The sequence below is a fragment of the Erpetoichthys calabaricus genome, chromosome 2, assembly GCF_900747795.2.
Source record: "Erpetoichthys calabaricus chromosome 2, fErpCal1.3, whole genome shotgun sequence".
In the NCBI taxonomy this organism is placed as follows: Eukaryota; Metazoa; Chordata; class Cladistia; order Polypteriformes; family Polypteridae; genus Erpetoichthys; species Erpetoichthys calabaricus.
The window spans coordinates 80,577,135-80,592,958 of record NC_041395.2 but is presented as its reverse complement, the minus strand read 5'-3'; the positions used below and the strand labels follow the sequence as shown (position 1 = coordinate 80,592,958).

The window sequence follows — 15,824 nt, the reverse complement described above, 5'->3', positions numbered from 1 at the left end:
TACCGCAAATGTGCCTGAGTGATAGTAAATGTACTAGGTGTGTCTAAGACTGATATTATTGTGTAAGACTATGATTATGAAGCATCTAGATAAAACTGCCTGTGATTGCTTAAACACTTTAACATAGTCATTATTTTTTTTTTTTTAATGTAGTCATGAATTGGATTGGATGTACATCAGCAGACATGATTATGGCAAACTTTGCTGTGTAGGATATTAGTTGAGTGCTGTATGCGGGAGCCAGCATTCAATGAATAACACACAGGAATAAACTCAGCTCAGTCTCTTTTTTGTTCTCCTCTATAGTTACAGCAAAAATGAAACACTGGTGACCTATATATTTATATTTTAGACATTGTGTGCCAATTCAACAGCTGCCTAATGACACAGACCGTAACTGTGTGCAAAATGTGCATTAGATAACTAAAATGAATACTGCTAATATTAAAAGCTATTATAATAAGCAAAGGAAAATCAGAAATATGCCAGTTATGTTACATTGTTGTTAAAGACAAAGTAATGCAGCTTTTGCTTGCTGTGAAGAATACTTCAGACTTCTAACACAAAGCAGCAGTAGGTCAAAAATCTCAGGTTTAAGAAGAACCTAGTCCATTTGACTAAAGATAAGTAAGTGTAACAAGAAGCTTAAGTATTTTTATCCCCACTCACTGTGACTAACTTTTTGGAAAGTGCCAAAATGCTTTAACTTGGTGGTTGAGCATTTTCATTTATTTTTTTTATCACATTCTTGTTTTATTTTTGTCTTTCTTGAGAACTAACATTTTAGTGTCTGGATTTAATTTATTCTTTAGCCTGATGCTGTCCAGGCCGGCTCTGAACACTGGGGTTAGGCTCTAGTGGATTAGATGTAGGGATAGATGGATGGGTAAAAAACATTTCTTAAAAAATGAAATATTTTTCTGTATAGTAATAATGTTTGCAAGTCCATAATTCTGCTTTTGGACTCTGGTACCAATTCAATGTTACTGTTTATAACAATTGCAAGTGAACTTTGAATGAGATTTTTTTCTTTTAATAATCTAGTTGAAATGCATGTTTTAAAATGGCACCATGCATTTTTGTTTTAACTTCAGGGAAGAGTGAATGACTTAAGTAGATGTTTGTGCTTGAAATGTTTAAATAAAAATGACACTTTAATAAATACAGTACATTTTCAAGTGTGTTCAGAAATCCATATTACTAACCGAGAATGGTAAACCGGATGGCATGGACCCAGGCACACGGCGATGGACGCAGGAGACGTACTGCGCAGGTGCCGACAGCGCGCGACTCATAAACCGCCAGCGAAGTGTGATCCACCACGCACGAAGGAGTCACCGCTCAAAAACGAAAGAGCTCTTGACGTGAATGAGAAATGAAGCAACAACGCGCCCATAGCTAACGACTACCGACACGGACACACAAAAAAGAGGATTCTGCGCTGCAGCCCAGATTCAAACGGAAGAGGCTACGGAGGCCCCACAGGTCCACAAAGATAGAACGGAAGGCGCGGGAAAGTACGAAAGGCAAAGGCGCCTACACAGCATAGTGAAACCCAACATAGTGCGGACGGCGCAGGCGTCACCGCCATATTGTGAGTGGCACTACTGTGGAGTGAAGGCGCAGGCGTCACCGCCATATTGTGAGTGGCACTACTGCGGAGTGAAGTTAGGAATAATGTGCTGCTTGGGATTGTACAAACCAGCTCGACTAACGAAGCTACAAACACGAGCCCGCATGGATAAAGAAAATAAACGTAGGCGCCTACTACGCGCGTCTGAAACCGTGGAAGCAAAACTGTCTCGGCTCCAGAACCAAACAGCTCAACTAACAGAGCTACAAAAACGCGCCAGCATGGACAAATACAATGAACATAGGCGCCTACAACGTGCATCTGAAACTGCGGAAGCAAAGCAGGCACGGGGGGTTGGCGAGCGAAGCCCCCTAGTGTATAAAGATTATTAAATATGAATAGATAACTATATTGTATAATATTAAGTAGTGCTCACTGGGCAATTTATCTGAAAATCTTTGCTCAAAATGAAAAGTTTTTGCTAAAACTAAGTTGGGAAAACTTTGGTCATGGTCTCTCTCCCCACAAAGAGTTGTGGCAACCCTTAATTCTATAAATGAAATCAAATTTGTTCCAAGCCCCTCACAATATGATGAAAGCCACGTAACAGTAAGATAACATGTTCACTGCAAGTAAGCAGCATCATGGTTAAAACATCTCCTATTTTTTAATCTTGATACCATTTATGCATTACATATAAAAAATACATGCAGAAATATACTTTTAAACACTATGCAAGTGATATCAAAAATCAATAATTGTATTACTATATAATAAAACTAACACGCTATCCTTGGCTTCAGTCAGGTTTTAGAGCAAATCATAGTACAGAAACTGTACTGGTTAAAACAATAAATGAATTGCATGAATTATTCTCTTAGACCCGAGTGCAGCATTTGATACCATAGACCACAGTATTCTTACAAATCACTTTAGTCAGTTGGTGAGTCTCCCTGTGAGTTTCTTAAGCTGGTTTCAAGCTGGTAGAAATTTCTTTGTAACTTGTTGTGATTGTATTTGGGAAGTCCATGATATTACATGTGGTGTACCACAACAATCTACTGTATACTGGGCCCACTGCTTTTTTCAATATACATGCTTCCATTACACCAAATTATATCGAAACACAAGGTGAACTACCTGATGACCCTGAAGCTCTGACCTCTCATATTCAATGTCTTACTTCCATTTCTGAATGGATGAGTAGTAACTTTCTCTAGCTGAATAAAGAAAAAACAAAACTCTTACTGGTTGGCAAAAGATGAGGGTGTTAAAAATAAACATGATTTCTAACATTAAAAATCAAGGCAGAGGGAAAATTTTAGGTGCAATCATGGACTCTGACTTTAAATAATTTTGCTCCTTCCTATATTTTGGAGTGCCTGTCCCCTAGTATTCCAATTCATAACTACAAATCTTCTAATAGTAGTAAAAATCCATTTTAATATGAATATTTCATAGCAACATTTTAGTTTTAGTCCTAATCGAATATACACACATAGAATTATCATATTCCTCGGGATTCGCAATCATTACTAATCTCCACTTTTTTCTGCTGTCTTTTCCAGTTTCTCTGTTGAGCCACCCCTACCACTACCACCTGTCTGAGGCTTTGTGCAGCCACCTGTAATGCCACCTGTAATGCTCATGTAGGGTTCTCCAGCTTTCAACAAGACCTACTGTACCAAATCCTCTGGGACAAAGCCTGTAAAAAATGAGGAATGACTTAAACATTTATATTATGGAGAATGCCCAGAAGACGCTGGATGGTCTTTTGCCCTTGGAACCTCTGCAGATTGTTTTTTTCTCCAGCTTAGCTAAAGTTTTTTTTTTTTGTTTTTTTCTGTCCTCTTAGGGAATTTGACCATATCATCATACTCATCTTTAGAGACTTAAGAGACTTAGAATACAATATTATATATAAGTACTTTTCTTTTATTGTTTTTCTTACATAATTTAATTTGTTTTTCTTTTCTTGACACCCTGTAAAGCACTTTGAACTACTTTCTGTGTATGAAAATGTGCTAAAGAAATACATGTTGTTCATAAAATTATATCCTATCATTAAAAAAGTATCCCCACATTGTCCTAAAAGTTTAAGATATTCACAGAGTTCAGTTTTTGCTTCTATCAATTTCTTATGTATTATGATATTAATTTATTTTATATTACTGTATTTTAATTGTCTAGAAGCATAATAACATCTTTTGATTTACTTTGAATTTTCCACTGCCATCTTGCATATTTTATAATTAAACTGATTGCATTACCAATGTTCCCTTAGAAATCTCCCATATCTATTTATCCTGTACTGATCTTTATTAATTTACATGTCTGACTTGCTCCTGCACAATTATTTAAACGGAAGTTTAAATGATCAATGCAGTTCATAAGTATGTCATTAGTAATCTATTAATTTCTCAGTTCCTACATGTATTATTATACACTATGTTACTTATTTCCATTAAAAACTAAATGGTTTATAGAATGCAAGCTTTTATTACAACCATTAACTGTCTCATTATTTGGTGCAATAATATTTTAAGGTCATTTATAAATTTTATCTCATTTCTGAAAACTTTTTAGCAGGGGGGTGGAGTTTTGTTTTTAATTTTCTGTATCATTACTGTTATTATTTTTACAAGTACTGCACTGGGGTCTCTAGAATACCAAGCAATAAGTAAGTAAAAGAAATCTCAACAGACCGTGAGTTTTAATAAGTATGAGCATGTAAGAAATGGTGTTTTTGTGTTTTTATCACAACAACTGAAAATAATTCTTCATTCAGTTTTGATGGTGTATAATAACTTATCTTTAAACATGGTAACTTCCAAAATTTTTGCAGATCATTCCCCATTTCTTCTTAAGTGCTATTATAACATTGCAATGGAAATAGATACAACAAATATATAATTATAAATAAGTTATGGAGTATAATTACAGTATATATTTAAATAACTTACGTATTTCTTTTGCAGAGCATCATAACAACCCAACATCCTATAAAAACGAACATATTCTGTTATACTCTCAGACAGTTAAAAAGAACACTTTCAGCAAACAAACCTGATTGATAAAGTACACTTATTCAGCATAGCATCAATTATTAAAGCCCCAATGATAATTTAATCCCCAGGAAATAATCTCATAATGCCACATTACCACATATTATTTTTTATGACTTTCTGTAAAGGAGGGGCACCATGACGCCTTTTGAGAGGCTCAGTCGTGTGGCCACGGGGGTTGGCAAGCGAAGCGAGCAGGGGGCAGAGCCCCCTAGTATTTATTATTTTCCAGTCTTTTAGGAATCTCCCCTCTGTGCACAGACTATTGAAAATTTTGAGTGAAGAGTTTATATATGCACATAATCACCTCCTTAGGCACTCAAGGATACATGTTATGTGGTCCTGGTGATTTGTTAGATTTCTGCATATTTAATCCAAGGAGTACTTCACCCTCTATAACTTCCAAATCATTAAGTATACCCTTAGTAGTTACTGTTGCTGCTGGGTGGTTATTCATTTCTTCACATATGAAAACTTCAGAAAAATGCAAATTTAGAGCATTTGCTATTTCACTGTCTTTATAAATTACCTCTCCCTTAGTTTTTCTGATATGCATCAGCTACTCTTTAATCATTCTTTAACTACTAAAATGATGAAATAATATCTTTAGGCCATCTTTCACTTTTTCTGCAATTTTTTGAATTGCCTTTTAGATTTGCTAATATGTTTTTTGATGGTTGCTCTTATATGCCCTACTTTTAGCACTACAGTTATTAGTATTTATATGACTTATACAGATGTTTTCCTTCGCAGCTTCTTTTTATCTCCTTATTTAACCACTGCAGATTTTTTTTCTGCTTCCAAATGTCAGTATGAGCTTGATCTGGACCTCTCCCACTGCTGCTCTACTGTTTCTATGTTTAAAAGAGTATCCCAGTTTAACCTTTTCAAACTGTGTCATATCTGTTCAAAATCTACCCTATTAAAATGAAACCTAACAATTTAGTCTTTGCATCTCTGCCTTATCAAAACACAGTGAAGTGTATTCTATTATGGTCATTTGACTCTTAATGCTTTAATCACCATTTTGCCCTCACCTAAATTGGGGAGGTCTATAATACACTCCTAAAATAAGGCCTCTATATCTAATACTTTTTAGTAAAATTCAGGCCTCCATACTATGATGTGTCTCATAATTCAAATAAAGAGGACAAGCATTTATATTCTGTTTTACGTAAGTGATAACCCACTCCCTTCTTTTATTTTTTGCCTAACTTTCCTAAAATCTGTGTATATTAGTATATTATACTATTATACTAATCCCAATCTGTCAACTAGATTTCTGTTATTGCCTTAATATCACAATTATGCTCAGTTATATACAACCCCAACAGTATTAAAGCAATTAAATTTTAATATATTACTTATTTTATTTGGAACTTCAACTAGGGTCTGGAAATTAATTTACCATGTGTATTTGTTATAGCACTACTGTCCATCCCTACATGTAAAGTTACAAACCTGGACGGTCCAAAATCTCATGCCCACAACCAAATCCATTCCATTGTTTAAACAATCCTTGACTAACCTACTCATATGCTTGCCCTGAATGGGGGTGGCTCATCTGGTTCAAATGAAATCCATCATGGCAGAACCCATCCATCCATCCATTATCCAACTCGCTATATGCTAACTACAGGGTCACAGGGGTCTGCTGGAGCTGCCGCAAGGCAGGAAACAAACCCTGGGCAGGGTACCAGCCCACAGCAGTCATGGCAGAACCGAATGCAGGATTATAAGCAGTAATACACCAAGGCATAAACAATGGATGATATTCAAGGAAAACAAAATTTATTGAAAATATATACTTTTCTAGCTATTTAAAAATGTAAACTGAGATTAAATATTTCGGTGTAACCAAGGGCCACAGAAAGGCAACAATTATCAATATCCAGTGGCTTTTTGTACCCTTTGCTAAAGTAAAAATAAAAATTAAAGAACGAAATGACAACTTCGCATAGGTGAAAGCAGGCCAAATGCCCCACTTATACAAAGGGTACTTGTTATCCATTCTATACTATGCTATAATAAATGTAACTTAAAATACAGGCTGGTCTGATATAAAAAGTTATCCTGGTGTTTCTGTGACTTAATGTGCAATATCATAATTAAACTTTAATAAAAACAACATTCTTCAAGATTTTTGTATAATGCTACATTTGCTACAAATAGCTTACCATTTTACTATTTGTGAAGATCCTGGGCATGATTTATCTTGCTTAAGAATTTTTACACAAAGATCTGTAAAGGAAAAAGTATAGTACAAACAAAATAGGTAATCTAAATTTGCATTCAGACTTTGGTTAAGGTAAAATCCTAATTATGAAATAAATAATAATAATACATTTTATTTATATAGCACCCTTTCCATGCTCAAAGCACTTTACAGAAATTCAGACAGAACAACAAGGCATCTATAACATTGGATACAAAAATACTCTAAAAATACACTAAATATAGATAAATACAGAATATACAAAGCATTGAAATAGAATAAAAGATAATGCACCAGAAAAAAATACAAAAATGCAAATACTAGAATTGAAGGCTCTGTCACCCATAATGCTCAGGTTAGTTTGGGGCACAACAAGATTACTACAATCGGTGGACTGTATTGGGCGAACAGGAGCATAATGACAAACGAGGTCACACAGAGAGAAAGTGATGGCAGGGTAGGATGGGTGTTATGTGCTCACTGGTGTGGGTCTTTGTAAGGACTCTTGCAGTAGAGTTTTGAATCAACTGGAGCTGTGATAACAGATTAGAAGGGGCACCTACCAGTAAGGAGTTATCGTAGTTGATGTGGGAAGATATAAAGGCAAGAACACGTTTCTCAGCATTAGAAAAGGGGAGAAATTACCAAACACAAGATATGCTGCAGAGGCAGAAGTAAGAAAGTTTCTTATTGTGTTTTTTTGTGCGTAGAATAAGAAAGAGAGGAATCAAAAATGACGCCAAGTTTCCTAGCAAAAGAAGACAGTCTGATGACATTCATCACCTAGAGTGATTGTAAAGGAGATAATTTTCTTAAGATGAGCTTTAGTGCTACAAGGAAAACTGTATTTTATCATTTTCATTACTATATTTTGAAATTATTCAAAAAACACTTTGTGGCATGTGTTTTACACTTAGAACTTACAAAACAATACTGTATAATGTTTATGACCTGGGTTCGCTTCCCGGGTCCTCCCTGCGTGGAGTTTGCATGTTCTCCCCGTGTCTGCGTGGGTTTCCTCCGGGTGCTCTGGTTTCCTCCCACAGTCCAAAGACATGCAGGTTAGGTAGATTGGTGATTCTAAATTGGCCCTAGTGTGTGCTTGGTGTGTGTGTGTGTGTGTGTGTGTCCTGCGGTGGGTTGGCACCCTGTCCGGGATTGGTTCCTGCCTTGTGCCCTGTGTTGGCTGGGATTGGCTCCAGCAGACCCCCGTGACCCTGTGTTCAGATTCAGCAGGGTTGGAAAATGGATGGATGGATGGATGGATGTTTATGTGTAATAATCAGAAAGACTCCAAGCTTGATGTCATACTTTCAAATGTCTCAATCTAAGCACCACTGTATCTGAGAACTGAATTGCAATATGTGCCACATCTGTTCCACAACTTTGAGTAAGAAAATGAAAGCAAACAGTTCCCCTCAGCGTTTGGAAACGGAAAGGTATTAAATGCTAAATTGCTGTAATATTCATTGTGGTGTGACTGAATATTATATATGTGTGAAAAAATATCAAGACATTTAAAATTTACTGATGCCTTAAGTATTAAATTCACATCATTTTATCATTGTTAATGACCAGCTATACAAACATGTCTAGTAATACTGAATAACAGTTTTAATGCCTGGTTTAGGTTAACATAACTTATCATAAACATAAACTGTTAGCAATATTGATTCCTCGTATTGCTTCTGGTTGCATATCTTAATTTAGATTAAGCTACTGTTAAAAAAATTGTCCATGGTAACCAATATCTTCTTAAATTTTAAACATTTTAATTCTAACATCAATTTCATACTAAAAAAAAATAGTGTTTCCTTGGCAGTGATTTAATTCTACATTAAAAAAATATGATCTAATTCTACATTAAAAAAATATGGATGTTTAAAAAATATTAGGATTCATACTTATTGAAATGATCAATACCATGCACATAGTAGAAAAAACATTCAGATTGCGTATTAATGTTGGGAACTAGCAACAGAAGAAGTACGATTATCATTTATTCTAATCAAACTTACTGATTTTATAGTTGGAGCATTATATATTTTTTTGTTACTTCAAAAAATCTGTTTTTTTTTCAATATTAAATATTTTTGTAACAATGAGTGACATTTAAAAATATTATCAATGATAATAATTCAATCATATTAATTAGCAGACTACATTAAATAAAATAAACTTTAACAACACTTTGCAAAATCATGTACTTAAAATTAATTCACTGTAGTATACAAGTCCATTTTAAAACGCAGATGAATTGACTTGGAATCGCCAAAGGACAGACAGCATAAATGAAGTGATGTCTGCAGAAGTGGGTAAAAGTATCACCTTATATTCACATTCACAACAGTTTTGTAAAAATATAATTTTATTGTAGACGTCCTGTAGATTAGAGCTAAAGATTTGTCCTACACCTAAGGAAATAAAATTTTAGAAATTAACAAACCTATGTAGCACACATAAGCTTTCTTTTTTACTTTTTTAATGTAGCACACTGACACTTAGCAGTGGGCAAAAATCAAGATGCAATGTCTTGTGAATGATGTATTTCAGATACTGGTCTTCTGTTTTTTATTTTTTTTCAAATTACTGTGACCACCTTTAAGGGAGCAAATGGTATTATACTTTTAATAGTTCTTCACTGGCTTATATTGCAAAAATTTAGCTGACAATCTTAAACTAGAATTGTAAATCCTCAATAAAAAAATATTAATAAAAAACAACAGCAAGCAGTCACCATTTTAATAAGAGTCAAGTCAAGTTGGGGAGCATGCACTGGTACAGTGCGTTGCCGCACCCACTACATGATGAAACAACTTGGGATCCCAGTTGGCAACCCCCCCAGGCACACACACGGTCCAGTCCCACCCTCCAGAAATTACCCTCTATCTGCCGCAGTCAGGTGTTAAGTGGGCGACCCCTTGGCCTGGTCCAGCCACTCTGGTCCTCAACAATGAGGATCCTGCGAGCTGGATCACCCTCGGGGAATTGTGCCACATGGCCGTAGTGCCGTAACTGACGCTCCCTCACAATGCAGGTAATATGCCTCATTCGGGACTCCATGAGCAACCGCGACACAAAGTCAAACCAATGGTACCCAAGGATTTTCCGGAGAGACACAGTACCAAAGGAGTCCAGTCTTCATCTCAAGTCACTGGATAGCGTCCATGCCTCGCAACCATATAGCAAAACAGGAAGCACCAGGACTTTAAAGACTTGGACCTTTGTCATTTGCATAGATATCGGGAGTGCCATACACCCCTTTCCAATGACCTCATGAACCCCATGCTCTCCCAATCAATCTACTGACTTCATAGGAAGAGTCACCAGAGACATGAATGTCACTGCCAAGGTACTGTAAGTAAACCTCTCGACAAGGTCGACACTCCCTCTGCAAACAGACACACTGCTGATGGCTGTGCCGAAGAGGTCATTAAAGGCCTGGATCTTGGTTTTTATCCAGGACACTCATAAGCCCAGACACTCGGACTCCTCGCTCAGTCTCTCGAGTGCCCCGATCACAGCCTCCATTGACTCCGCAAATATCACAGTATCATCAGCAAAGTCAAGATCCATGAATCTTTCTTCACCAACAGATGCCCCACAGCTGCTGAACCCCACGACCTTGCCCTATACCCAGTTCATACAAGCATTGAACAGAGTAGGAGCAAGAACACACCCCTGATGCACCTGTACTTACTGTATTTCAATACAAACACACCCGTACCTGCTGCAGTTTGTACTCAACCCCACTGAAATTTGTCGACATATGTTAATTCACCTTATTTCTGTGAAATAGACTATGACTGTTAATTTTTACCAAATAATAAACAAAATAACAGTCCTCAGTAAGCTGCAGATAGCTGTATCCAAATGTATTTTTTTAACTTTAGATTTAAGTGTTCAGATCCCAGCCCAGTGACAGACTCTTTAGAGTTAACAAAATGTGTTCTCATCGGTTTACACACATTTTACATGGGTTTCTTCCCACATCTGTAAGATGTACACGTTGAGGATGATTGGTAACACTGAAGTGTCCTGTGACGAGTGAGTGTATGTGCACTGTAAACTGACTTGCTTCTTGTGTGGTGCCAATTATTGTATTACCAGCTATTGTTCCTAAATTCTTATACTGCAATAAAGAAAAAAATATTTTAATTATTGCATTTTTTTTTCATTTTAAGGACATGCACAAAACTCCAATTGCAAGGATAACTAGACAAACATTCAAAAATAATTAAAATCAGAGAAGTAATTGCTCCTTTTCACCTGTTTTGGATGTTTTTATGTAACATTTTTTCGGGATGGGGTGTTGCACCCTCCATATTAAGAGTAAAGGTATGCCATGTATGTCAATCTCAGTTTTGGAGGAGGGCAATTGTAGGACAGTTGTTGGTAGCATGCAACAGGCAGGTGTTAAAGATGTATAAGTAAAATCTATTGCCTGCACTTTTCATTTTTTGTTGGCAACAGCACAGTTACAAAGCTTGACTTTCAGCAAGGGATTGAGGGAATAGTTAATTTACTTAAAATATCGCCCAATTTAATTTAACAACACATGAAAATCCTACTTGCCCCTTCAAGAAAAAAAAATTCTTTCATTATTGCCACCTTCATCTAATTATGTGGATTCAGTAGTAAAAAAACATTACTGGCTCCTGTAATGAGAGCATGATGTTGCTAACCACTCAGCACTGTCTTGCATCGATTTTAAGTTGCAGTGTCTGACAACTGAATGAGGGGATTATATATAATAATGGCAAGAATAACTGGCTAAAACAAGCACCATATACATTCATGATAAAGAAAAATGACTTTGTATTCATCCTCTGGCTGTAATGGATATAGATATGTGGTCTTGCTTATCTAGTTCAATGATTCATGGAGTCATTGCCTATCCCCGCAGCACCAGGCTACATTGAAAACACTCATTTATATGGGAACAGATCAATTTAAAACATAGAGCTTTAGGATGTGAGAAAAAAAACTAAGTACCACACAAACATGAAGAAAACTCCTCACAGATAACTGCAGCCACAGGTATAGTAAGTAAACACCAAGACAAGTTTCAAGCTAAGAGTCACTCTCTTTTCCATGGTTATTTGTTATAAAGCCTACCCTAAAATCCACATTCTCACCAACCTAAAAAAAAAATCTAATTATTTTTAATTAAACACGGCAGGGTAAACTTCCAATCTTCATCATGAACAAAATTAAGGTACCAATATCACAACCTAGAAGCAATCACATTACAAGCACAAGAAACTGATTACTGAAGGTGTTGCCTATCTTCTCAAGGCATCTTAATTATGCACAAGGCTACCAATTAACCCTCCTTCACTTCAATTTTCATATAAAAAGGGCACTCCACCCTAATTTCAGCAGCAAGTTCAACAGAAATCATTATTCAGCTCCACGAATGACACATGATATAAAGGACTATGTAATTTGAATTGAATTGAAGTATAAAAGGATTGTTTTTTAGGCTGCTTCAAAAGGAAAGAGCCATTGTTGCTGTATTTGCTTTTTTTGAATAAATACCTTTAGTGATGGGCGGAGTGAAGCCTCACGAAGGATCAACACGTTTGAAGCAATTGTGTCGGAAATCGTATCGAAGCTTCGAAGCATTTCACACTCACCACTCTTGTGACACCTCCTGGCCATTTTCATTAACGTTACACAAACTTATGATCCACTTCAATGATGTCTGTTACAACTCGTATTGCTCTTATTTTTTCGCAACCACAGACTGACAACTAAGAGAAGGGTTCGTCAGCAGCTTCTAGTGTCTGATGTCTAAAAAATATAAATATAACTAACGCCGACAGGCAGAATGCACTATGCGATAGCAAGAGTTGAACAAAATAAGACGCATCACTCATGGATTCCCGGCTCTTTCAATTAGTATTTACTTTTGCACTGTATCATTATAATCGCTCCTGTTATTAGTATTATAATTAACCATCATCTTTTCTTGAGATCACATTTAATAGCCTTAAATGTTTTCTTTGGTCTGACTTAATTAACACGGAGTAGACAGAAAATAAAGGTTTATCCCTGTACTTTGCCATGATATGGGTAAGCACATTTGAGAAAGAAAAGGTGACATCCTTAAATCACAGATGTTATTATTCGATTAAGTATTAAAATATTTCATTTATTAATACTTTACAATATTTTTTGGAGCTCAAAAGTAGAGTTCGCCACGAGAAAAGACGCCGTCAGTGGCTCAATTAACTAAGGTGGTTGCTTTTCAAATTCTGAGCGTAGTGCTAGCTCAAGTTCGAACCAAACTAAAGACTCATCATAATTAATAATAATTAAAAAAATAATCTCGAGTGAAATCTTTATAACCAATTTGAACGAAATAATTTTGAGAGATACTGTGGAAGGATCGTATAAGAGATCTGTTCGGGAATCATCCCCACTTAGAATCGCCATCAAAATGCAATGACTAATTGCATAAGGCAGCTCACGTATTTACATTAATTCATCTTCTATTCATCACCATTTGACTTCCATGAACCCCTCCATTGAATAAGGTGATAACAAACCCACTATGGTAGATCAGGTTGAATTTGCTCTGCTGCACCAAACATTCAAAGGTGTCAATCCGGAGCACATCAGAGAGGCTAAGAGACACGGCAAAGTTCAGTCACTGGCACACAGACACACACGGGACACTCCGAGGTGAGCTGTGCATGTATCAAGTGAGCATTGCACGCATCACGGTCGGCATTAAAGATCCTCTTGAGTACTGAGGCAACAACAAAAAGCATGGGGATAAATACATCTGGACCTGCTGCCGAAAAAGCATTTGCTTTTAACAACAGTATCCCTTCCTCATGAACACATCTTCAGGGTCCGGACAGCCGATCAGTAAAAGTTGTCTTAGTCACAGCACAGTGCAATAATAAAACATTTCCTAAAACATATAGTTGTCCAGTCTGTATCATTCCTAAGCAATCTTCCAGTTATAGAGGCGCAATCCCAGTTACTAACACATTTACCGTGTAGCTCTCCCCCCCCCCCCCCCCCCAACACTCAAAGTAAGAACACATTCCACCTTATTAATTTAATATAGAAAAATTTAAACCGCTAAACCCGCCATCAACAACTACAATAACAGTTGAAATCGTCACTCAAATTTTTTTTTGTTATAGACATAAAACAAGATGCCCATTTCCATTTGATATATCTTTACTAGTGTTCTCGCCTTGCTCGCTCTCGGTCCACGGTGGAATTTGCTGTTAAATGAAAAAAAAAAAAAAAGAAAAACAGACTCTTTTGGGTCATAATTCACAATGGGTGGATGTGGGACCCGAACCCACACAATCCTTATTATGGAGCGGCAACGCTACCGCTGCACCACTACTGTTTTCAGCAGGGTGAATGTATATAATGCATGTTTTGTATGTATGTATATATGTAATGAAGACAAAAACAATGATATATAGATGTATACTATATGACATACGTTCAGTGTTGCATGAAAACGTTGCATGAGGTGAAGAATGGATATTTATGAGAGTATTATAGTGAGAGATGTGTCATCACTCATATTACTAAAGCTCTTCTTTGCAGCATTATGCATTCTACAAGTCGGCATTTGTATGATGTATAATTTATCATTTTATTTTTTGCCATAAAGTATTATTGGGCACAATCATTTAACATGTATGGATCATCCACAAACATTCATTTCAATGGGAATTCTGTCGAGTTTTTGAACTCTGTTGATGCCATATGTACTTCAAACGGGAGCTCGATGAATAATGATTCGAAGCACTAAGCACACATGCACACTAGAATCGTCAAGCTTGGTTAGAAGCACTGCGCAGACATGCATACTGAGATTGCATCATGACGGGGCTCCGAAGCCTCAGACATGCGTAGTGCTGAGATTGCGTCATGACGAGCTTCAAACGGGGCTTCGAAGTAGTGCTGGGCGGTATACCGGTTCATACCGAAAACCGTTTTTTATTTTTTTTATGATATGGATTTTTTTTATACCGCAACACCGGTTTAAATTGCCTAAACGACGTTCGGAACATGGCGCAGCGGGAAACTGTTCAAGTGGGGACCTTTTTCACTGCTACACCGCTAAACACAGATTTGTTGCACTAGGGCTCTTTTCACTGCTACACCACCAAATAGTGGGCGGTAGCATAGGTATGCCGCGCAGTGAAAATGGACAGAGAGCCGAAAAAAAGGAGTCACGTCTGTCGCCTGGAGATGCTTTAGTTTTAAAAGGTCAGATGTGTAAATACTGTTTCTATACTACTGGATAATACTGCAAGCCAAGTTGTACTTGTTTTATTTGTTTTCAATACAGTGTAATGTACCTGGGTACTGTGTAATATTGTGACGACATGTTGACTTTATTCTCGTACTTTGTCATTAAAGTAGAACATCGTAAACTAAACTTCATCGTAAAATGAATATTTAATTTACTAGATTTTCTCAAACCCCGTCATAAGTTATATAGCACATTAAATGCTTTGTGTTGTGTTCCCCGACCCAGTTGATAATCGCTACGCTTCTTAAACTGACTTCCTCCGCACTAAGAGGAGACAGTGATCACCATACAGAATCCGTTCACTGTATAATATTCCTGCTCTCTGAAAATTTAGAATGCTAAGATAAATACTTGATATCATTTTCATGATGAAGTGCATTAAAGCAGGTATTAAACATGCACGGTAGTGTGGCAGTAGTGCTGCTCCCTCGCTGTAAGGGGTCCCCAGGTGTATGTTCAGTGTAGAGAACTTTATGGCAGGTGTGACGAGGCTCCGAAAAACTGGATGTATGAATGGGTATCGCACAAGTTTAACTTAAATATTGTTTAAATGTTGGGTTTGTGATCTGGTGGTCGGAGAGACGAACACAGAATTCAGTTTGGTGAATACTGTGTAATGCACCTGGGCTTTTGAAGCCTTGAAGTAATAGTGCAACTATCAGTAATAATATA

General features: G+C 36.7%; 1 protein-coding gene across 1 annotated transcript in view; it reads right to left on the bottom strand.

The window, feature by feature from the left end:
- hormad1 (HORMA domain containing 1) overlaps positions 1-15,824 on the bottom strand; it is a 93,634-nt gene that overhangs the window by 65,343 nt on the left and 12,467 nt on the right. The window contains exons 3-4 of the mRNA XM_028793155.2: positions 6,816-6,879; positions 4,537-4,573 (exon numbers count right to left, since the gene is read on the bottom strand). Of these exons, the coding sequence (XP_028648988.1) occupies positions 4,537-4,573; positions 6,816-6,879 (101 nt within the window). The remainder of the gene's footprint in view (positions 1-4,536; positions 4,574-6,815; positions 6,880-15,824) is intronic.